At 42.7% G+C, this 25,365-nt stretch overlaps 1 protein-coding gene across 10 annotated transcripts in view; it reads right to left on the bottom strand.

Moving 5' to 3' along the window:
* Positions 1-25,365, bottom strand: part of STAU2 (staufen double-stranded RNA binding protein 2) — a 559,185-nt gene that overhangs the window by 459,596 nt on the left and 74,224 nt on the right. For all 10 annotated transcript variants that reach the window (XM_029591479.1, XM_029591480.1, XM_029591487.1 and 7 more), the window contains one exon: positions 10,548-10,683. In XM_029591479.1, the coding sequence (XP_029447339.1) occupies positions 10,548-10,683 (136 nt within the window). The remainder of the gene's footprint in view (positions 1-10,547; positions 10,684-25,365) is intronic.

Here is a 25,365-nt window from a genome sequence, read left to right on the forward strand (position 1 = left end):
AGAAACATGAATTTGCAAAAATTGCAGAATAAAACCCAAAGAAGCTGAAAAAAACATCTAAAGTAGGCCTGTCTGAACAGAAGTGCTTTCAACAGGGTTTTAAAAGTATTTAGGTAGTCTGCCAGCCTAAAAGCCTCAGGTAAGGAATTCCAGAAAGCTGGAGCTGCAATACAGAAAGCACAGTCTCTCATGGTGGTTCCTTCAATGCCAATGAGGGGGCATTGGACTTTGAAATCTTACTGAAGATGTCAAAGGGATGTAATCTTTGGAGCTTGATGGCTCTAGGCAACATCTCTGAGTAGATTCCATAGCCAGAGGCATCTTGCTCTAGCCCAAACCATGTATGCAATTCACATTATGGACATTTATAGACACTTTGGGGTTGATATTCAGCCGCAGAGCGGCTAGCTAAGTTAGCCAGATATAGGTACCCGACTAACTTAACAGGGGTAATCAGCGGCGTGGCCATGCCACTGAATATACCCGGCTATCTTAGTTAGCCAGATAAGTATATCCAGCTAACTTTAGGACAGCCCTTATGGCACAACCAGAAATAGCCACATTGGTTAAGCAGCAAACTACGAATATCGGAGTTAGCCGCATAACTTATGCAACTAACTCTAGCCTCCCGCTACCTCCAGACCACTCCCAAATTATGCAGCTATATTGTAGCTGCAAAACTCATTATGCAGCTAGAATTTAGCCAAATACTGTTTCAAATATCGCCGCTTTGTTATTTAGATAGATAACTTTTCAGGTGGCCGCCTACATGCGCACATACCATCAGTTTTGTGTGCCTACCTTACATTCGTGAGCTACATGCGCACCGCTGAAACGAATGGACCATTGAATGCAAATCCCTAATGTCCACAGGCAAAAAAGAATTGATGGGGCTCTCGTGTCAGAGCAACTAGCAGAGGTCCTAAGTATGCCTGTAAAAGCCTTATAGGCTTTTCCACTGTTTTCTAAGAAATGCTATACGTCAGCACAGAGGACATCACCTACATATGTGGCTGATTATTCTGCTTGTACTTGGAGAAAAATGAAAGAATGGAACAGTTTAAAGCATTTATATCTTTAGCTAGAAAAAGAACCTAATTCATTATGGTGATGAACTTATGGAATTGTGTGCTTGGATTTTATTTTTGTTATTATTTAACAGATATTAAAAAATTGTAGGCTTTGTACGCAACATTCACTAGTCACAGCTTTCTTTCTGAATGCTCATACATTTAGAGGCAAATTTTCTTTCTGAACATGATTTAAAGATTTAGACAGCTGTTGTGGGTCCTGTGCTGGGGGAACATGGTGGATACCACCTCCAGTGTGGCGCAGGATGGCATGATGAGGCTAGGGCTAGACTTGGGCAGTCTGGAGAGGCTGGAGCAAGGCAGGCCATGCTGGAACTAAGGAACAATGTACAGGCAAGGCTGGATCTCAGAAACAATATGCAGGCAAGGCTGGAACTCAGGAACAGAGTGCTGGTAAGGCTGGAACTCAGGAACAGAGTATAGGGAAGAGTAAACTGGAACTCAGGAAAAGACTGAAGCTGTGTGCGGGTAACAGTGAACTGAAACTCAGGAAAAGACTGGAACTGGGACTGACTGAGACAGGACAAGTCAGGCAAGACAAGGGCAATACAGAACAAGGAACAATAAAGCCCAAAGGCAGCAGAAACAAGGAAGACCCTAAGGGGCAAGACAGGAGAGGCCTAGAGACAAGGTGAGGCCAAGAGAGGCCACAAGGCTAGGCCAGAAGACAGGGATGGCCTAGATAGGCCACAGAGCAAGGAAAGGGCCTGGAGCCCTAAGGCTACAAAGCAAAGCTAGACTGGACGAGAGGCCACAAGGTAAAACAAGGCAAGGCTATCGTCAGAAGGCCCAAAGGTCACAAAGCAAAACAAAGAAAGGCCTGAGAAGGCTGCAAGGCAGAAGTGGCTAGAGCAAGGAGTCAAATGGAACTTGATGCCAAAGTATTGAGGCAAGGGACAGACTGGGTTAAGTAGTGCTGGAGACTGGGTGTGGTGCAAGTAGAAAAGAGGAGCTTAGCTAGATGTGGGAGTGAGCTCGCAGAGGTCCCCTGGTGGAACGGAGGCTGTAGAAATGTCTGAGGCATGAAACCAGAGGGTACAGTTCAGAGAGGAGCTTGCTGGGGCTCACTGGTAGAGGGAAGGCTGCGTAGCAGCCTGAACTGTAATAGCTAAAACTTAAGGGCTAGGCAAATCCCAGGTGCGGACAAAAGGAAGTGTCCAAGAGGGAGGCTGCTGGAGAGCTATGGAGACACCATAGCATGAGGCGGCATCCTGCCACTGGACCATGTAAAAGTACAGAGCGGCTGGAGGTAGAAGGAGCTACTGGATGGAGGGGAGAAGCTGAAGAGAGGGAAAAAAGCTAAAGGAAGAGGAGCACTGGGAGCAAAAAGAGGCTAAAGGGAAAAAAGCTAGGGGAGAGAAAATAATTAGAAGGAAGAGATAGTGGTTGGAGTTAATTAAAGGAAAAAGCAGCCAGAAGAAGGGGAAAGGGTAGAACAAAATGTCGCACAAGAACTGAAAAACAGAAAAAAGCAAAAAATAAAAGTTAAGGAAACAAACATTTTCCTGCTCCTACAAAGTTTTGGCTAGCACTCAAGTTTTTCTATTCCTGTTTATCATAGCTAATTTTTATTATATTTATAATAGCAAGAATTAATTTTTATAATATTTATAATGGATCATTTAAAAAGCAAACTTAAGGTCTGTTCAAACAATACTGTTAAATAGCGTCAACAGATATCTTTTCACTTACAATGGAAGATGAGTTTCTGCTGCCCTCTAATGGTTCAAGATACAAGGCTATACACACAAAGCCATCTCAATTGTTATTTCCCTATTAAAAAATAAAAATGAAATCCAAGATCGACAAGTTGTAGCACACATTCTGAATCTATCTGCCAAACTGGCTAATAACTCTGTTGAACCTGATATTTATTTATTTATTTTTATATACAGATATTCACCTGTGGGTATCATGTCGGTTTACAAGATAACTTTTTTGATAATGTGACAGCGGTCATTATCTTTACATTGTAACAAACATGGTAACATTGTAAAAAGCTGGTAACACTGATATGAAGCTGGAGAAAGCAGAGATGCTTACCTGTAACAGGTGTTCTCCAAGGACAGCAGGATGTCAGTCCTCACTCATGGGTGACATCATCCGATGGTATCCAACACAGAAAACATCCCGTTTTGAGCTAAGTATTTCAATCAACTGAGTGAGATTTTACCGATGGATTAGAGCTTTCTGTGGCTTTTTGAATTTATAGTTTGCAGAGAATTCATTTTCCCGTGGCAATATTTTTTGAAACATTATAAGTCATATAATTAATAAAGTAATGCGACCTTTCCCACGTTGGGTCTGATTGATATACAGACTCGGTTGGCAGTGGTCCTACATAATTTTACTTAATAGAAATTTATATGCATGTGGCGTGCTAAAATTGAAAAAATTGACCTAGAAACCATATTATCTTGTACCTGTATATATATTATACAGTAAAATATAGCCTTTCATTATTTTACAAAAGACATAGTCAGTGCTGTTATTTTTAGTCTGTCTTGAATGATCCAGTCCACAGTACAAATACCCCACCCCGAAGGTACCTACAGCACACACTCAATCATCCATTTAACAAATATATCGCTATGCATATACCCAAGATCAGTTTCAGCAAAAGATCTGTTTCCCCCAGAGATAGATGTTCTTTCTTGTACCGCTATATTTAAAAATTCCACAATTTTCAATCTAAAATACATGACACAATTTAGTCATAATAAAAACATAACATTGCCCACATACATAATTCAAGATAAATAGTTATCTCATCCTGTCACATTACATAACTACCCTATAGATTTTGGTGCTTTATGAATTTTCCAGTGTTGCTACCTATAACTCAATTGCTAAAAGGTAGGGTTGGATTGTTTACTGAGCCAGATTCCCTGTTGGGTCCATGAAGCTAAACTGCTATTCAGTTTTATTGTTTTGTTATATGTTTGTTTTTACATAAATGTATGAGTGCTTACTTGCCCAGCATGGTAGATTGGCAGGTAACTTACTTGCCCAGAATGGTAGATTGGCAGGTAACAAATATATAAAATACAGAAAATAAATAAAAATTACTCTAGCATACAATACTAATCACACAAATAGCTCAATCGACATCTCATTTCTTAGCTAAATGCTTCCCTAAACAATCAGTTTAACACCTTTGTGAAAGTTACTACAATGTTTTTTCACCAAAGCACCTGTGGCAACAAGTTCCATAGAACTGGAAAAGTTGAGAAACTACACACATTCTCATAAGCTAGAGTCAGGCATCCTTCACAGTTGAAGATACAAAAATTATTTTTGCGAACAGCATAAGCTCCTAGTTGGTATATACACTTGCAGAATAACAGATACTCAGGACATCAGTCCTGAAATGTTTTGAATGTCTACACCAGCATTTTGAATTTACATCGGTTTAAACACAGAAGTGACATAGTCTCTAAAATTATCTCCACCAGTAACTTATGCTGACATACTGTAAACTAGCTGCACTCTTCTAATAGCTAACTGTGGAAGATCAATGTAAAAGGCATTACAATAAATCAAGCTTCAATAAGATCAATATCTGGATCACTGTAGCTAAGTTCTTTTTGATCAGGAATGCTTTCATCTGATGGATCAGATGTAAATAATAAAAGGAAGTCTTCACTACTGCTTAAATCTGGGTGCCAAACGACAAATCCATATCAATCCATATACCCATATCACGAACAGACTAACAAGAATTACTGCATCCCCTCACTTTCAACTGAAAATTACTAGACTAACTTCCTCGGCCTTTCCAAAATGCTTCCAATTTCCCAGCATTCAAACTTGATCATATAACAACTTGGCTTAACATTTTGATCCTTATGAGTTCTTATCTAATTCATCCATAGAATTTTCTTATTCAGTCAAAAGACTTAAATGTTATCTGCAAATATATAATGTACCATGTATACTTGTGTATAAGTCAAGAAATTTATGTCAAAAATCGGCAAAAATTAGCTGGCTCGAACTGTACACACGTACTTATATGCGTGTTGTGCACAAGCCCCCACCATCCCAACCCCTCAAAACTCCAGGGGCCGGGGAGTAATCTCCCACTCCTGGGCCATCGGCTGCCAGTAAATCCCTCCCCCCCATGGCTAATGAGAAGTATGCCTGAACAGAAAACCAACATGGAGAAGGAAATCCCCAGAAGCCTCTGCTTTTCTTTAGCCTGCCTAGGCTGAATGGACTCTGAGTGACTTTCTGAGCATGACTTACAGAATGTCCCTGGATATCTATAGAGGCAGGCAAGCTGGCACCAGACATGTGATGCCTATTTTTAGGGTCACAAAGAAGAAACCACAGGGGAGCTTCAGGCACTATTCTCAGGAGTTTGTAATCAACATAGCTACAGACGTGTTGATTGTCTTGACCAGAAAGAGTTTAACAGAACAAAGAAAGCCATGGTAAATGGACTACAAGTCCTGGGGGAAACTAATCAGGGGTAGTCAGGGATGATCTAATCATGCAGTTGACATCACAACTTATGTAAATGATTCTTTGGGCAGTCACGCAAGTCTAGAAGCTTTCACAATATTGTATCTTATCTATAAAAGAAGGATCACTTCCTGTATACGATGACATGCTGGTCAGTTTGTAAGACTAAGGGCACCCAGTACCCAGCATCTCCCGAGAACACTTATATTGTCTAATAAAAATACATTAAACATTTTACTGAGTCTAAGTGTTCTTGTGTCTCTGGCCATAAGCATAGAGTGAACTTTACACTGCCCTCCCTGTTCAATCACTCCCTCCCTCCGCCCATGGCTGCCCTCCCTGTTCAATCCCCCCCTCCCTCCCAAACTCCCCCAGACTCACCAAAGTCCCTGGTGGTCCAACAGGGGTCCCAGGCACGATCTCCTGTTCCCAGGCCATTGGCTGCCAGTAATCAAAAAGGCCCTGTCACATGGCAGGAGCAATGGACAGCCCCTACCATGTGCATGGGCCGGCCAATGGCACCAGTAGTCCCTGTCACATAGTAAGGGCAAAGGGTCACGGCACCATTTTGAATACTGGCAGCCGCCGGCACAGGAGCAAGAGATCACATCCAGGCCCCCCGCTGGACCACCAGGGATTTCAGTGAATACACGGGAGTTCGGGAGGGAGGGGGGATTGAACAAGAAGGGCAGCCATGGGGGGAGGGAGGGTGGGGGGCTTTGATGGGTTAGGGATGGGTTTTTTTGACATGGGGGGAGGGAAGGAGGGAGGGTGGAGGGCTTTGATGGGTTGGAGCTGGTTTTGTTTTTTGACATGGGGGAGGGAGGGAAGGAGGGAGGTGGGGGGGCTTTGATTTAAAAATAATTTTGACACTTAAAAATAATAATATTGGTTCTGTGCCTAGGAAGAATATTTAAGGAAAGCAGTCTCTCAGGTAGATGGGAGGGATTTTAATTGGCAAGATTTTTAGTCCCAGACTAAATTGGTTGAGCACCATCCCAAAACTCTATTTCAAAGTTAGAACAGGGAAAGCAGCCAGATATTTCCAAATCTATAAATTATTTAGCAGAAGATTAGTACAAGGAACTAATACAGTTTGACATTTGTTCCTTAGAGCTATTTCACCATTTCATAAGCTCCCTAGGTTTTACCCTCAATTTATCCAAGGGTGACAGATAAATCTTGATTTTGAGGCCCAAAAAATACCCTCAACTTATACATGAGATCAACTTATACACAAGTATATACTGTATTTGTAATTACAATCAACTCTTTAACTTGTTACAGTTTTATGTGTTTATGCAAAATAAAATATTTTTTGAAAAACTAACTAATCATGACTTTAGACATGATTTGGTGGGTAAAGAAATGGAAAATCCCTGCATTGGCTCTCTCGGTTGATGCCGAGAAAGCCTTTGATATGGTGCATTGGCCCTATCTTTCTGCACTGTTGAGGAAATTGAAATTTGGTGATCATTTTTTGCAGTGGCTACATCAGCTATGTAGTGAGCCCTTAGCCTGTATTAAAATCAATGGCGGTTATTCCCCTACCTTTCCAGTAAAACATGGTACCAAGCAGAAATGCTCGTTTTTGCCATTTTTTTAGAACCCTTCACCATCAATGTGCGAGCTGACCCAGTTATCCGGGGGGGGGGGGGGGGGGGGGTAGAGATAGGACAGTTTTCATCGAAGTTGTCATTATTCGCAGATGACATTATGATAGTCATTACAGAGCCAAAAACATCATTGCCTAAACTGACTCACGCTCTGGAAGATTTTAGTCAGGTATCAGGTTTCTGGATTAACTGGGATAAGTCTGAAATTCTTAACATTAGCACTGACCCTCAGGAGGAGTCCTTTCTTAAGTCCCAGTTTCGATTTAAATGGGCATCCCAGAAAGTTAAATATTTAGGGGTTTACTTGAGCGCTACTCAGGATCCACTCCCATTAAATTATGTACCTTTGTGGATCAAAATATCCCAAGATCTTGAGGAATGGAATAGGTATAGCATTTCAAGGCTGGGCTGGATAGCTGCAGTCAAAATGACTGTGCTACCCAAACTGCTTTATCTCTTCCAAACTTTGCCCATCCCAATACCTCAACAATGGCTGGCTAAATGGCAGAAGAGAATCATGTCTTATATATGGGGGGGTAAAAGACCCCGAATGGCTAGACGAATAATGTACCAATCCAGTCATCAGGGAGGTCTAAGTGTCCCCAGCCTGGAAAGGTATCTCAGACTGCTCAATTTAAAACCTTCATCGATTGGCACAGGCAATCTAACTCTAAATTGTGGGTACATTTCAGTCAACAACTGATGGGAGACATACCACTTACTAGTCTACTATGGCAACCTAAGAAAACGTGGTGTATTCAAACTAAAGATATTCTGCCTCCCTCTATAGTTTATTTACTAGACATTTGGCATACCAAGGGTTCCTCTATTGTGGGAACACGAGAATACCACCTTAATACTTACTTGTATGCGAATTATGGCTTTACCCCAGGCTATGAAAATAAGGCCTTTCAGGCATGGAAATTAAAATGCATACCAACTTGGGCACATGTTTGGGGATGACAGGACTTGGTTCCTTTTCAGGAGTTGAAATTGAAGTATGGTTTATCTGACCTTGATATATATCCATACCTTCAACTAAGGCATTATGCAAAAGCAGCTATTATTGCGGGTCACTTACAGCAAGGGTGGTCTGATTTTGAAACCTTATGCCTTAAAGCCGACCAAGCTACTAAATTATTATCGCTGGTGTATTCCATGTTGGGGCAGAAACTGCCCACAAAGCCTAATCATATGTTAGCATGGGAACGGGATCTAGGTACCACCTTCTCACAACACGATTGGGAGGCAATTTTTCAAGCAATTGGCAAGGGACTAATTGCAGCCTCTATGATAGAAAATTTGCTAAAATTATTATATCGCTGGCATTATTGCCCAGCTAGGCTCCATCGGATGAACTCCGCTATATCCGATCAATGTTGGAGAGGCTGTCAGATGACCGGGACCTATTTCCATATGTGGTGGACCTGCCCTAAGATTCGTCAGCTTTGGGTGGATATTGAAACATGGCTTGGTCAATTATATTCGAGTGTCAGGCCATACAACCACAACATGTTCTATTAGGGGTTCCCATGTTTCCACACGAAACCTGTAACAATACGTTGGTTAATTATATTTTTACAGCCACTAGAATTGCCATAGTAGGGAACTGGAAGTTATTCTGCACTCCCACTATAGCGGAAATTCAGCATAAAGTGGGGAAAATTTACTTACTCGCGGAAATTACCACACATAATCGGTAAGACTCTTTGGGAAGTTCCATAGCATATGGAAGAATTATTGTTTATGGAAAGACACACACAGTGAGGGCGGGTATAACCAGCCATAGCGGAAGAACTCCAACAACTACACCCACCTTGTCCATGGGACTTTATAACAACTATCCACCTTCTTAGATACAATTTGTGCAAGGGATTACGACAGGGGGAGGGGGAGGATCGGGAGGGGTGGGGTGGAAGGGGATAAAGGGGAATAAACTCAAGACACGACAACAAACTCAGGACACTACATCTGATGTAATACACTGTCTTTATTATAGATAGATGATGTTCGTAGATGTCTGACTTATAATTATGTTCATACTAGATGTTCCTGTTAAATGATTGTTTGATATTGTTATATGATCTATGTGTTCAACCGTGTTTTACAATAAAACAGTGAATAAAAACAAAGGAAAGGAGTAAAATGTAATTAAAAATAATTTATCATTTATTGAAAGGGCTATTTCAAGGTCCTCTTTCCTATATGCACTTGATCTTTTAAACAAACAAAATGAAGTTACAGAGGGCTTTCTAAATGGAAACTCAAGACCAATCTATCGTACTATAGGCACTAGGGATGAGTCTCCCCTCTAAATTACTACGCTGTTAATGAAAATATATATCTGTTTTCAGAAAGACCATTTAAGAAATGCAGTGCTTTTCTATTATAAATCCCATTGTTGAAGATTTGATCATGAAGAAATGTTCAGCTGCTGGAACTGGTATATAAATGAAAGAGGGAGGAACTGTTTTAAAAAGACCACCGGAGATGAGCCTGATGGCACAGTGGCAACATTGCATGAGGCCATGAATCAGACCCAGATTCAATTCCCAGACCCATCTCTTGAAGTGGCAGCATTCATAGCTCCTGGGGGAGTCGGAGGGAGTTCCCAGTTATTGTACAACAGTGACATCTACTGGTTGCTCAATAGCCTGGCTCTGAAGAGAATCACAGACCATACTTCTCAGTCAGTAGACTGTTGTTGTGCCAAATAGGAGAGGGGAAAATGAGGAAAATCCTAAGTATCTTTGCAGGAAGGCTCATGGAGTTTTAGCTCATGTGCAGCAGATTCCAAATGAGCTGAAAACCCAAAAGAGAAGGAAGCTGCCAAGTCAAAAAATTGAAAAAAAACCATCCCATTTTCTGGTTACCACAAGAGAACTCCTGCCAGCAACAATAGGAATAACACATTGCAGAAACAGACCACAGAGGAAGTTTTTTAAATGAATTCAGTAATAAACTGATATATTACATTAAATAGTATTAATTCTCTTTTTACACGCAGAGATGAGTCCCCGATTCCAGAGGAACACAAGAAACCATAAAATGATTACCTCCAGAAGCACAGATGGTGGTTATACACAGAAAATTCAACACACTTCATTTTTTTAAAAACAGAAATTTGATGAAGCACAAAAGGTGCAAATATTGAGAGTTCAGTTTTAACACTGTCTCTAACGTAATAAAATACATTAACTTTTAAACACACCAGCTCTACAAAGCCAAGCTCCCATATACTTCAAAAGACTGTTGTCATCGACTATCCTTCCATAAAGCAAATTTAAAGATATTTACTATAATTAATGTGAAACAGTAGACCATTAAATATGCCATGTGTGTATGGTAAGAGAAACAGAAAAGAAAAAGTGCAAACCTTTGATTGTACATGCCCCGGAAATTATAATTTGCTCGTTGGTTCAGCAGTGGTTTGGGATCTAATGGCCTATAGATGGCAGGCTCTCCCCTTTTCATGGCAAGACCATTCAGCTCTACTGTTGGGGTTATGCTGCCTGTAGGGGAAAAAAGTGTACATGTAAACCATTTTACAGAAACTCTTTTACAACATTTATAGTGGCAGCTCTGTAACAATAAAAAATCTTTCAGAAAATGCTCGCTTGCTTTTTATATGTTTACACCAAAGCCCTGCCCTGCCAACTCCCCTCCTCCCAACCCTGTCTAGCCCTATCCTGCTATCCTCTTCTTGCCACATTTGCCTGCCTGTCCCCTTCCTCCTCCTATCCTGTCCCTCCTCCCTATCTCTACTCCTGATCCTGTCCCTACTCCTACTCCTGCTCCTCCTCGTACCACACCTGTCCTCATCCTCCCTCTATTCTCCTCTCCTGCCTCCTTTCCTCTCACCATGCCTTCCACTTTCCATCCTCTCCGGCTCCTCACTCCGCCTCACCACCACCACTCCTCACCACATACACATTATCATATCTGTAGCAACCATTGTATAGAGCTGACACACAGGATAGCTTGTGTCAAAATCCAGTGTGTGCTAAATGGGTATACACACAGTGCATGCTCTGGTGTATGCATTGGTGTGGTAAGGAAGATAACTACAAACCCTACATCACCCCCAGACACAGATATACACAGAGGTTAACACATTCAGCACATCACTCACCCAAACACACACAGGCATGCATTATCTGTTAGGACATTGTTGTTTACAGACTATCTCCAGCACTTTGATAACCTAATGAGGCCCAATTTTGCTGTTCCTGGCCTGTTTGTTATCAACCATCAATGATGTCTATGCCAAGCTTGTCCCTACCTGCTAATGAGGTAGTCAGAGTCCTAACTGCACACAGAAGATTATTTACACCTGGCTTTCTGACAGACATCTGTCGGAAGCATATATGCTCAAGGATTTGTCCTTGTTACAGACATTAGCCCCTACAGGCCTAAGAACATAAGAAAATGCCATACTGGGTCAGACCAAGGGTCCATCAAGCCCAGCATCCTGTTTCCAATAGCGGCCAATCCAGGCCATAAGAACCTGGCAAGTACCCAAAAACTAAGTCTATTCCATGTTACCATTGCTAATGGCAGTGGCTATGCTCTAAGTGAACTTAATAGCAGGTAATGGACTTCTCCTCCAAGAACTTATCCAATCTTTTTTTAAACACAGCTATACTAACTGCACTAACCACATCCTCTGGCAACAAATTCCAGAGTTTAATTGTGCGTTGAGTAAAAAAGAACTCTCTCAGATTAGTTTTAAATGTGCCCCATTCTAACTTCATGGAGTGCCCCCTAGTCTTTCTACTGTCTGAAAGAGTAAATAACCGATTCACATCTACCCGTTCTAGACCTCTCATGATTTTAAACATCTCTATCATATCCCCCCTCAGCCGTCTCTTCTCCAAGCTGAAAAGTCCTAACCTCTTTAGACTTTCCTCATAGGGGAGCTGTTCCATTCCCCTTATCATTTTGGTAGCCCTTCTCTGTACCTTCTCCATCGCAATATCCCCAAATGCTTGTCTTTCTATACAAAAACACTGAAAGTACAGAAGATATATACTTCTGTACTTTCATTGTTTTATATATATATACTGTACTATTGTATATAATTAACCTCCTTTTTCTCTTTCTATTTTCCCCCTCCCAGTTATCAGCCCCTGTTAATTGTAACTGATTCTCTTCTTCACGTTTATTTATGTTCTTGGTTGTTTCTTCACACCCCTGTTTCATGTAAACCGGCATGATGTGAATGCTTTCATGAATGCCGGTATAGAAAAACCTTAAATAAATAAATAAATAAATAAATAAATAAATAAATAAAGACATCATGCCTACTATATGATACTTCTGGGAACAGTTGGCCTATACATTGTGCACAGCCCAGGCTTCAGAAAAAGGTTTGATGTTGGCTCATGAGGTCTTCAGCTGACAACACCTTCTCTAGCCTTTCTGCCATGCACATAGCTGATGAGTCAGAGTCTATCTGCATACCTGCCTTGGTATTGGTATCCACTAAGTCTAAAATGAATAAACACCATAAGACATCATCCTATAGGACAGCAACTCTGCAATATTGGCCAAAAGTCATGGCAGGTATGCAGACAAACAAGGGCCTGAAACCTGAAGAGACCTGAAAGGCTTGCGACTTTACTAGAAAACGACTATTCTGCTAGCTTGTCTCCCCTGGAATCCTTGGCCTATGTGCTTTAAAGGTAACCACAGATAGGATAAGGACTATAACTGCTACTAGCGATTGGAACAAACAACTCAGCAGATTATCTATGTTCCTACATAAAGCTGGCCAACATGACTAGCCCTGAGCTGAACAGGCAAAGAGCCTTGCTACGCCCTGACATCTCAATATTTCCAATGGCTACTTGTGACATATCAGGCTAGATTATTAGCTTCTAACACAGATTTGCCTTGGGTTCAATGAGGTGAACCTTTTTTTGTTAGGTGTCATATGAGTGCTGTTATAATCACCCAACAAACTCTAACCTATTCATTTCAGAGGTAACTCATCATCCTATTCCCAATCCAGCCTTCAGATAGTCAGACCAGCATCCTTGTATAGCCTCCCCGAACAACTAACATAACCAACATGACAGCCCAGGGACCAAGGTCATCACCATCTATACATGAGAGTTGACTGCTTATCTAGATGTAGTAGGGCCTGGCTATACATAGCCATGTATAACTGCTATGAGATATGCTAGCTTGCAATGACCTGTGAGTAGTTTGGGATTGCCACGATCTTTGACATGTGCTTTCCAAAAGACTGTAAGTGAAGACCTGCTAGGTGAGCACTCCAATGTCAGCACTGCTTCAGAAACAGCTGACACAGTGCTGACACCTGTGTCTTTGCAGACCCATGTGACACTATACAACCGATGTACATGTGGATATCTTCAGATGGACACGGATGACAGCTTGGGAATCTAGCTGTCACATATTGAGTCTGTGATGGAAGATTGTAACTGTCAACTTGTAGCTGTGCCTTTAAGCAGTTGAGCAACTTGTGATTTCCATGACTTCTATAGCTCTTGGGCTCCATGACCTAGGCCCCGCTGGAGTTCCATCACACTTAGTCCACTATCTCGCCCACATGTGAAGACTAGGACAGGGTCCAAGGCATAGCCGAGGCAAGCAAGAAGAAGCAAGCTATGGCACACTGTGTACACTGTATTGGCAGTCCTACACAAAGGCTATAGAGAGATGCGACTCTTTTGGACTAACAATCACTCTGAATATATTAGGCCAGTCATGTCTCTTTGGTGTTAGGTTTATTTAGTGTTTACTTTATCTACTATTGTCTATTGCACCTATTACTCCATGATCACAGTGTGGCTTAACTAGGCCTAAGTGGTTTCTGTTGCACACTGACCCAGACAGAGGACCTGTGAGTAAAAAAAGACAGAGATGAGACCAGCTAGAACCACTCTGCTGGGCTCTCTTCGATGGAAGGGGAAAGACTAGATGAGGACTAACAGGCAAAATAGCATGGTACAACACTTTGCCAAAGCTGGCTGCCAATCCGTGTGGTCTCCCCGGCTTCTGCAGTGGGACATGGGGAATCCTCGGGTAGATCTAGAACTATGTCTACTGGGATTCCACACCATACAGCCAGATTATGGAATACACAGCAGAACAGCACTCTCTCAGCAACTGTGGGTGGGGCATATATTAAAGCTCCCCCCCCCCCCCCCCCCGTTTTATTCAAACAGTAAAATCTACTTTTGAAAACTCCAAAAGGTACATTCTATGATACAGCAGGTAGAACATAAGGCCTCTTGTACTTCGTCTCTGCCAGCATGTTAGGAATAGTGACGGGCGTGAGAAGTTAGGTCCTGCAACCATATTCCAAATCTCCTGCAGCAAAGACAGAAAGCAGAGTTGCTTATCTGTAACAAGTGTTCTCACAGGACAGCAGGATGTTAGTCCTCACATATGGGTGACATAATCAGGATGGAGCCTAATCACGGAACACTTTTGTCAAAGTTTCTAGAACTTTGACTGGCACCTACTGGGCATGCCCAGCAATGCACTGACCCTGCAGCCAGCAGGGGTCCCCCTTCAGTCTAGTCTTATAGTAAAAAGTACGTGCGAAAAATAAAATAAGAAAACGTAAACAAACCCAACTCCGCGGGGTGGCGAGTGGGTTTCGTGAGGACTAACATCCTGCTGTCCTGTGAGAACACCTGTTACAGGGTAAGCAACTCTGCTTTCTCACAAGCAGGATGGTAGACCTCACATATGGGTGAGTACCGAGCTGAGGATGCCCGAGCAAAGCACCAAATGCACCCAAAGACATGCAACAGGCACAACAACAGGGGTGGAAATTTGGTTAGGAGTTGCGTAGAACAGACTGGCCAAAGATGGAATCTTGCCTGCCAGCCTTATCTAAGCAATAATGTGCTGCGAATGTATGGGGAGAACTCCAGGTAGCAGCCTTACAAATATCAGCGACTGGCACTGAACGGAGCTGCGCTACTGATGTTGCCATGGCCCTGAACGAATGTGCTTTTACACGGTCTTATTAGAAAGGAAATGGTGAATAAAACGGAAAATGTCATAATGCCTTTGTATCGCTCCATGGTGAGACCGCACCTTGAATACTGTGTACAATTCTGGTCGCCGCATCTCAAAAAAGATATAATTGCGATGGAGAAGGTACAGAGAAGGGCTACCAAAATGATAAGGGGAATGGAACAACTCCCCTATGAGGAATGACAAAAGAGGTTAGGACTTTTCAGCTTGGAGACGAGACGACTGAGCGAGGATATGATAGAGGTGTTTAAAATCATGAGAGGTCTAGAACGGGTAGATGTGAATCGGTTATTTACTCTTTCGGATAGTAGAAAGACTAGGGGGCACTCCATGAAGTTAGCATGGGGCACATTTAAAACTAATCTGAGAAAGTTCTTTTTTACTCAACGCACAATTAAACTCTGGAATTTGTTGCCAGAGGATGTGGTTAGTGCAGTTAGTACAGCTGTGTTTAAAAAAGGATTGGATAAGTTCTTGGAGGAGAAGTCCATTACCTGCTATTAAGTTCACTTAGAGAATAGCCGCTGCCATTAGCAATGGTAACATGGAATAGACTTAGTTTTTGGGTACTTGCCAGGTTCTTATGGCCTGGATTGGCCACTGTTGGAAACAGGATGCTGGGCTTGATGGATACTTGGTCTGACCCGGTATGGCATGTTCTTATGTTCTTATGCATGTCCAGCAGGTACCAGAGTTGATTTTCTGCCAAATCACCAGGTTGCCAAACCAGAACCTTTTTTAACTGAAGCATTTTGCTTCTTTTTCCCCATTGCAGCTGGAGTGGAAGGTGAAGGTCACTGCTGGCCCTGACCTGCAGTTATGAGAGCAAGTTTGAAAAGACTTTGGAAATTGTTCTCCCTATTTATTCAGTTTAGATAAATAAGCAATTTTATACATTATGAATAATTCTGGAGTGCACAGCATTATTTCTTTTGTTATGGCATATAAACATAACTACATGAATAGCTACATACAAAAAATGTATTTATTTTATTTAGTTGTTTTATATACCGTCATTCCAAAAGAAGATCACAACAGTTTTCAAACTCAGCATTCATATTCTTATTTTATGAAGAAGTGAGTGGGGGTCCTTTGTGCTCCCACAAAAGTTGAGAACCCCTCTTCTACATTACATTCAACCATACAAAGCCATTAAGCAGGTCAGATAAAAAGGGTTTGGGCTCCTAGCATCCAACTTCCCTCCAACATTAAACAATGCATCCTCTAAAAAGAATAATGAAATCAGTAAACTGTCCAAAAAGGTTGGGAACTACTCTACGGAAACATCCAAATTCATCTTGCTGCTATTCTGTCCCGTGCTGCACAGTGCACACTGAAGATCTGCAACATCAAGCAATAGTAAGGTTCATTTGGGGCTGAGATTAAGAGCAGTCTTCAATGAAACAAAAAGACACCAGGACCTACTATGCCAATGCCATGTTATTCTTTTAAGGCAGAAATACTCAAGACAGAAGATATGAAATGCAAACCAGAAAAAAAAAAAAAAAACTTTGGGAAGGCCACAAGAATGCCAAGTTCATAACTCAAACTACTTCAGGAGTGCTACCTGGTTCTGATATTGCATACTGTGCATATCTCTATCGGCTAAAAAGAAAAAGTCCAGAATTCCAGGAAGCAAGCACATTAAAATCACAGGTGTACAATGTATGAAGGTTCTGAGTTTGTTCTGTTCCTCCTTGATATTATCACAAATATACACTGCTGAAAACAAAGGGGCCAATGCAATACAGTGCGCATAGCCCAGCGTACTATATAACCCGCAGTTGGACACGGGTTGTATAAGCGCTATCTAATCCCCTTATGCAATAAGTAGATTAGCGCCTCTACAACACACGTCCAACACGAAGTGAAACTAATAGCGCTCATCACATGCAAATGCATGTGAATGAGGCTATTAGCTATTCACTCTCTATGCAAAAAAAAAAAAAAAGCGCATCTAGGTCACACATTTTAACGATCAGAAATTAACGCCTGCCTGAAGCAGGCATTAATTGCTGAGCACTACTAAACCTAGCACAGAAAAGCAGAAAAAACTGCTTATCTGTACTGCCTCCTACTTAATATCGTTGGGATATTAAGTAGGAGGAACAACTCTTTAAAGAAAAATAATAAAAAAAAAAAAGTTTAAAAAAAGCGCTGGCAGGGGTTAGGAAAATGGACGCTGATAAATTCAAAAACACCAGGTCAGCCTTCTGAAAGGTGATTGGTCCTTTCACTGACATGTGACAGTAAAGGGACCAATCGGCAATAAGTGAAGGAGTGAATAAATTAATATTAAGTGCCCGACACATTAATATTGATTTATTAACTCCTTCTGGTGCCCAGAGTCAGGTTTGGAGAATGGAACCTGAATTTATCAGCATCCATTTTCCTAACCCATGCATGTGCGCTGGTTAGGAAAACAGGATGCTGATAAATTCAGCGTCCGTTTTCTTAACCGGTGGACAACCACTGACAGCGGACCTCTCTCCGGCTCGCACTGTCAAAGAGGCGCTAGGGGCATGCAATCGCCCCTAGCGCCTCCTCGACAGCGCAAGCCCTAATTTAAATATTGCATCACGCCCCCAGGAGAGATGCCTGGGGGCGCATTATGAAAGCGGGCGCTAAATACACAGGGCCCGCTTTCAGTTCAACATTTTTGCATTGGCCCCAAAGTGCTTCCTCCAGGAAATGGAAGATTACATGGACTCTATGCATTTACGTAATTTCTTTAACTGCATAAGGTAAAAAGTAAGGGACCGATTTTAAATTTTAAGCGCACGGGGTACATTTGTGCGCGCTACCCGGCGCGCACAAATGTACACCCGATTTTATAACTTGCGCGCATGTTATAAAATCCGGGATCGGCGCACACAAGAGGCTGCACACTTGTGCACCTTGCACGTGCCGAGCCCAAAGGCATCTCTCCTGGGGGCGCGATGCAATATTTAAATTAGGGCTTGCGCTGTCGAGGAGGCGCTAGGGGCGATTGCATGCCCCTAGCGCCTCCGAAATCAAAGCAGCCTAGGAGGGAACTTATTTTTTTGCTCCCCCCACCTTTCCCTCCCTTCCCCTATCTAACCCACCCCCCAGCCCTACCTAAATCCCCCTCCTACCTTCTCATTGAGTTATGTAACTTGCGAGCGCCGGCTCGCCATCCCCCGGCACAGGCCGCTATGTCGGAGGATTCAGCCCCGCCCCCGGACCACCCCCGAACCGCCGCCACGCCCCCGGACTGCCCATTTTTTAAAGCCCCGGGACATATGCACGTCCTGGGGCGCGCGCAGGGGTAGGTTTTCGGGGATTACGCGCGTAACCCTTTGAAAATCTACCCCTAATTGCTTTCTTTTAAGATGGCAGATTTCAAAGGGATTTCTGTGGGAAATCTACGCACATTGAGGGCAAGACACGCACTTTTCCCTTTTGGGAAAAGGGCAGCCCCAGTGGCAAGGTTAAGGCAGGGCTGTTGAATGAGATGCAGGGATTTCACTTTGAAATCCTTGTGTGTGCCAACCATAGGATTTTCAAAGGGTAACATCACAAGGAGTCATATTTTCTGAACATTTTAATGGAAACCAGATTTCAATTCCCTTGCTGTTAAGGGAGCAGACATATTTTTTCTTCTCTGATCAAATATGCAAAACTGTCAGATCAGGCATAACCAAGAAGCCAGAAAAGTCCATAAAAGTGTCAAAAACGCAGGAGGGCAATTATTTCTACTATGTGTTACAGAGGTGAGCACAGCATGTATTGTATACATGGTACTGCGGAAGAATGCCTGTAGGAGCCCAAGTTTGATATCTCTGAGCCCGAACACCAAACAAACATCAAGGCTTCAAACCCCATTGCCATCCATTCACTCCGCTAATCAGTCCTTACATCCAGCTCACAAACAAGCATTAAGGCAGAGAGAGCTACTAGGTGAAATGAGGACTGTTTTAAAGGTGAGGCTGTTTGTTCTAAAATGGAGAGTTAATTCAATACTGCATCCTTGGTCAAGGAAAAATGAGCACAGAGGGTTTTTTGTAGCTACAAGCCCTGGTTCTCTACTCCTGCCAATATTATATTTACAAACCCCTGCACCATCTTCCCACCTGTGGCATTTCAAGGTTATTTTATAACTCTACAGAAATCCTTAGAAGGAATGAGAAGCCAGTACCAGGGAGCATAGAACAGCCCCCATCTGTGCTCCACGAGTTCATCAGCACGATGTTTTTTGTAAAGGCAAAGTGGAGCCCACATAAAGAAAGGAGCGCTTTAAAGCAAAGTATTTTTTCCTTCAACACATATAGAATTTTAAAATATTATTTTAATTTTGAAAAAATAAGCCTGCATTACTAAACTATAGATTTCCAAAAAGTGTTACAGTGATGGAATCCTTCTTTTCAGTCTAGGCTGATTTTCAGATTTTTTTTAATGCCCCAAATTCAGGCATAAAAACTGCTGCCAGAAAATTGTAGATATTAATACATCGCCTTTAAAAATCTAGAACATGCAAATATTAACAGGCATATTCATGAAGGTGCATGAAGCATCAACACACCAAAATACTCAATGAAAATAACATGGCCTGCAGTAAATGATGCACGTTTTGGCATGTTAACGTTTAATACACCTTCGTGAATATGCCTGCAAGTGTCAAATTTTGTGCTGAGAGGCTGGACGAGTCATACTTCTGATGGGAAGAATAAAAAACAATTTTACAGAGTATATTTCTGTCAGGTTAAGGATATTTTAGGACTTTCAGATCTGTCCTACAGAAACCATAATCAGACATTTTTAGTATTTTAAATGACATTGTATTACCCAAATGAAATGGCATCTCTGTGCCCAACAGTAATTTATCTCTAGAAGAATGAAACATTTTATATTAACCAGGATAACCATGTTGGATGTTTGCTGCAAATTTACAAATGAATAAAAGCAATTTACATACTTAAAATAGTAAAAATGAATTGAGACATATAATTCTACACATTATATCTATTACAAAATCCCAGACAGAAAATCATTTGCATTTGATTGCATAATGTTACTAATGTTTTCATAATAAGATTATATATAAAGCAGAAAGGTTAAGTTTCCTGTCTAACCAAAATGCTAACCCCCTCCCCCCCCCAAAAAAAAAAAAAAAAAACAATCTGAGGAGTGGAGCAGAAGAAAATACATTGTTAATAAGGTTAGAGGAAGAAAGGGCAAATTCTAGTCCTGGGGGAATTCTGCGCTACTGCAGAGCGCAGAATTCCCCTCCTGTGCAGAATTGCTAAATTCTGCGCAAAAAATGGCAGAGGAGACCCCGGCATGCCACAAACGGAGCACATGCCATTCCCGGCGAAGAGGAAGGTCCTGCCGCACCGTGAACAGAGCACGCATCATTCGCAGCGAAGAGGAAGGCCGTCACGGGATGCGCTCCGCTCGTGGCGAAGAGGAAGGCCCTGGCATGCCACGCTCTGCTCGCAGTGAAGAGGAAGGCCCCGGTGAGAGTGAATGTGTGTAGAGAGGTGTGTGTGTGTGAAGGGAGGGGGTGAGAGAGAGCAGGGAGAATGAAAGAGCAGGGGGATGAGTAGGAGCCTGTGAGAGAGGTGAGGGGGAGAGGAGAGCAGGGGTATGGGGGGATGAGAGAGACCAGGGAGAGTAAGCAGGGGTGTGTGAGAGAGAGCGGGGGTGGGGGGGGTACTTGAGTGTGGGTGCCAGAGAGAGGGAGCCTATATGAGGAGATTGTGAAGGAGTGAATATGTGTGTGAGAGATTGGGAGCTTGTGTGTATGAAAAAGGGATCATGTGTATGATAGGGTGCTAGCCTGTGTGAACAGATTGTGTATGTGTGAGAGAGAGCCTGTGTGAAGGGGTGCGTGAGAGAGAGACATAGGTAGCCTATGTGAGGGTGTATGCGTGGGAGAGAAAGGGAGCTTGTGTGGGTGTGTATGCAAGAGAGAGGGCCCCTGTGTGTGCGAGAGCGTGAGGGAGCCTGTATGAGGGTGTGTGTATGTGTATTAGAGAGAGAGAGAGAGTATGTATGTGAGAGAGGGAGGGACAGAAGGAGCCTGTGTGAGGGGCAGTACTGAGAACGGGGTCAAACTCTGGGAGTGGCAATAGAGTGGAAGGAGTTGAGCCTAGAGGTTGAGAGTAGAGATACTGACAGGTGGAGGAGTTGGAGTTTGAGAGGACAAAGTTGCCAGGGAAGTAGGGAGAGTGAGTGGAAGGGACACTCTTTACAGTGAATTTCTAGGGAAATTCTTCTCAAAACATTTAAAATGCTGCATCTTTAAGTAATAATTGGCCTCGGAGGGAACTTTCCTTCGCCCTCTCCCCACCTTCCCCTCCCTTCCCCTACCTAACCCACCCCCCCCCCCCCCGGCCCTATCTAAACCCCCCCTTACCTTTGTCGGCAAAGTTACGCCTGCTTTTAGCAGGCGTAACTTTGCGCGCACCGGCCGGCAGCCCGCTCCGTCCTCCGGTCCCGGGGGCTGGTCCGGAGGCCTCGACCACACCCCCGGGCCGGCGCCATGCCCCCGGGCCCGCCCCGAAATGCCGCGTCGTTTCGGGAACGCCCCGGACACGCCCCCTCCCGCCCCTTTTCGAAAGCCCCGGGACTTACGTGCGTCCCGGGGCTTTACACGCGCCAGCGGCCTATGCAAAATAGGCGCGCCGGCGCGCGGGCCTTTTAAAATCCGCCCCATACTGTTTTGTCTCCACTACCTCCACTGGGAATCTGTTCTATGTATCCACGACCCTCTTTGAAAGAAATATTTCCTAAGATTACTCCTAATTTAACCCCTTTCACCCTCATCTCATGACCCCTCGTTATAGAACCTCCTTTCTATTCAAAAAGGCTCACCTCCGGTGTATGGCTTTGAGATATTTGAATGTCTCTATCATATCTCCTCTATCTCGCCTTTCCTTTAGGGTATACATGTTTAGATCTTTAATTCTGTCCCCATATGCTTTAGAACGAAGACCACTGACCATTTTAGTAGCCACCTTCTGGATCGACTCCATCCTGTTTATATCCTTTTGAAGCTGTGGTCTCCAGAATTGTACACATTATTCCAAGTGAGGTCCCACCAGGGACCTATACAGGGGCAATATCTTCCTATGCGGCCAAGCATCTTTCTGGCTTTTACTGTTGCTTTATCCACCTGTTTGGAAACCTTAAAATCATCAGATACAATTACCCCCAGATCCCACTCTTCTTTTGTGCTTAGTAGAATTTCACCTCTAATATTGTATCTTTCCCTTAAGTTTATGCAACCTAAATGCATTACTCTGCATTTTTTTAGCATTAAATCTTAGCTGCCAGACCTTAGACCATTCTTCAATCTTTGCTAGATCATCTTGTTTTCCCACTCCTCCCTGGCTGTCCACCCTGTTACACTTTTGGTATCTTCAGCAAAAAGACAAATCTTTCTCGACAACCCTCCCATTATATCACTCACAAACATGTTGAAAAGAACTGGTCCAAGGACCGATCCTTGAGGGACACCACTAGCAACAACCCCCACCTCATAGACAACTCCATTTACCACTACTCTTTGTCGCTTCCCACTCAGCCAGCTTCTAACTTAGGCCTGGATTTATCAAAATGCACTAAATATCGCATGCGATAGGAAAAGGGGCATGTTTTATGATAATAGGCAGTTTATCACAATTTGCGCTAATACCTATGCGAAGCGCTAAGATAGCAGAGAGAGAGAGAGAGAGAGAGAGAGAGAGAGAGAGAGAGAGCGCGCCTAGCCATAATGCCCTCATCCTAAGTAGGTATTTATATCTGTATAGGAGGCCCACCTAGTAACTCGAGGTGAGGTTTAGGTATTAGTGTAGGGGTTAGGGGCCACTTTGACATTCAAAGTGAGATGTACGAACAGAACAGTGCTCTCTTGTGAAGATTTGATGACCTTCGGAGTGAAGAAACTCACCCAAAGATGAGATTTGTGCAATGTTCTCTCAACCTAGCTTGATGTTACCCAGGTAGAGAGTCCATCAAACTAGGTTGAGAGAACATTGCACAAATCTCATCTTTGGGTGAGTTTCCTCACTCTGAAGTTCATCAAATCTTCACAAGAGAGCACTGTTCTGTTCGTACATCTCACTTTGAATGTCAAAGTGGCCCCTAACCCCCTACACTAATACCTAAACCTCACCTCACTTGAACAGTTCCTGCACACAAATTAGCAAGTATAATTGTGAATTTGGTGGGATAATTTTCAAAGTGAGCATATGCGCGCAAGTTCCCTTTGAAAACTAGTATAACTTCTGCAAGTATTTGTAGACCTTCTTATATGGACAGCTACAAGATTAATTTCATCATATACGGTGAAATATAAAAGCAATAAATAGATTGCCAAACCCAAACTCTTTTCCGTCTTTCAAGAGTCTATGATAGACTGTAATAGCCACTTTGAAACAGAATGCCATTTAATTTACCAGTAATGACATACTAAGGCTTAAATTCAGACAAAACTGTCCAGAGTTCTTCAAAGATAAAGATTTTATCAAACGCAAGAACCATGAGCAAGCATGTTCAAACTTTGCAGGTCAGCCGTGCTGATCACATTGCCTCCAGCATTATACAGCCAGGAGTGAAATCCTCATCCCTCTCGACTGTATGGTGTAAACCTTCTCACCACCTCCCTGAGGTATGATTTTGTGGGAGCTGGGGTTCCTGGAAATAAGTTGTGAGAATTTAAACCCTGTGACTTGTATTATCTTTTCTTCCATGGAAGTACATTATGTAAAAAGTGATTTTAGAGTTAATTGTTGTATGACTCCCATACATATTCATATTTCAAAGGATGCGACATGAGCAGGAAAGAAGGGTAAACCCATTGATTAGCAAAGTTTTCCTTTCAAGTGACACTGCACATCACGGATGATTTAATCCACACCACAGAAGGCGGCGCATCTCTTTTAAAGAAAGGGACTAGGCACTTTGGGGTTGATTTTAAAAAGATCATGCGCGCACAGATGGATGCGCTGATTTTATAACATCTGATGGCTGCGCGCGCATGTACGGGTGGCTCGTGACTTATGCGCACAGGGGGGGTGAGATTTTATAGTTATGCACGGCGATGCAATCGGGCCTCCCTCAGTTACCTCCCAATCCACTCCAAATAAGAAGCAGACTGGGAGGGAACTTTCCTATCCCTAACTCTACCATTCCTCCATGCCCCCTAAACCTAAATTAACTAGCTCCAATTTTATTTTACTACTTACTGCTCCTTTGGAGCAGAAGTCATTTCCGCACGCCGGCCAGCTGCAGGCGCGCAGTTTCCCAGGACAGCTGCTAATGGCCGCTGTTCCCAGTCGGCCTCCGGCCCACCTCTTTTTCAGGGCCTGGCACTTGTGTGTGTATTGGTGGTTACATGCGTGGCCGAGCCCGGCCACGCGCGTAACCACTGGTATTTGCGAGTGCAGGCCTAAACAAGTGAAGGCCAATTAGAAGCAAGTGATGACAACTACTTTTTATTAGTACAAATGTGGCCAGGCAATCCATATAATAGCTAAATCTAAATTTATTTAATCATGCTACAAAACTAACATTTCAATTTCTATCCAGGAATTCTGGATAGGAATCAATATGTTTGTTTTCATTTTTTAGATTTAATAAATTTAGACTTAGTTAGCATATGAAGTGCCTGGCTATATTTGTACTGTTGTGATGGACTTTGGCACATGACCACTAAGCTGGCCACACCCTGATTACTTCCCAGTGCTTCTTACTCTTTTTATTTCAGGGCACACTTTCAAACTTGTTTGATCCCCGTGACATACTGAACCAGATTTTGCAATTTTTCATTACCAGCTAACTGCTTGGCTGTGAGAATGGCAGGAAATGTACCTTTAACTAAACTGAATTGTCTAAAAGTCTAAAAAAGAATTAAATTTAAAAATGTATATAGTAAGAGTATGAGATTTTATTTAGTTTATTTAAAATTACTTGTTAACCACTTTCCCACTCTACTGAGCATGCACAAAGTTCTCATGCATGCTGCCTTTGTCAACTGAAGAGCTTAGCTCTAGCTAGGTAGTTAATACCCACCCTCCTTCCTGGAGAATCAAATGGCTAATTCATCCTGCTGTCTACAGAGAATCACGTTTACGGTAAGCAAACTTGATTTCTTTGTTGACAAGCAGGGCTGAATTAGCCATGAACATAGGGAATCCCAAGCTAAGGGT

Source organism: Rhinatrema bivittatum, chromosome 2 (assembly GCF_901001135.1).
Source record: "Rhinatrema bivittatum chromosome 2, aRhiBiv1.1, whole genome shotgun sequence".
Classification (NCBI taxonomy): domain Eukaryota; kingdom Metazoa; phylum Chordata; class Amphibia; order Gymnophiona; family Rhinatrematidae; genus Rhinatrema; species Rhinatrema bivittatum.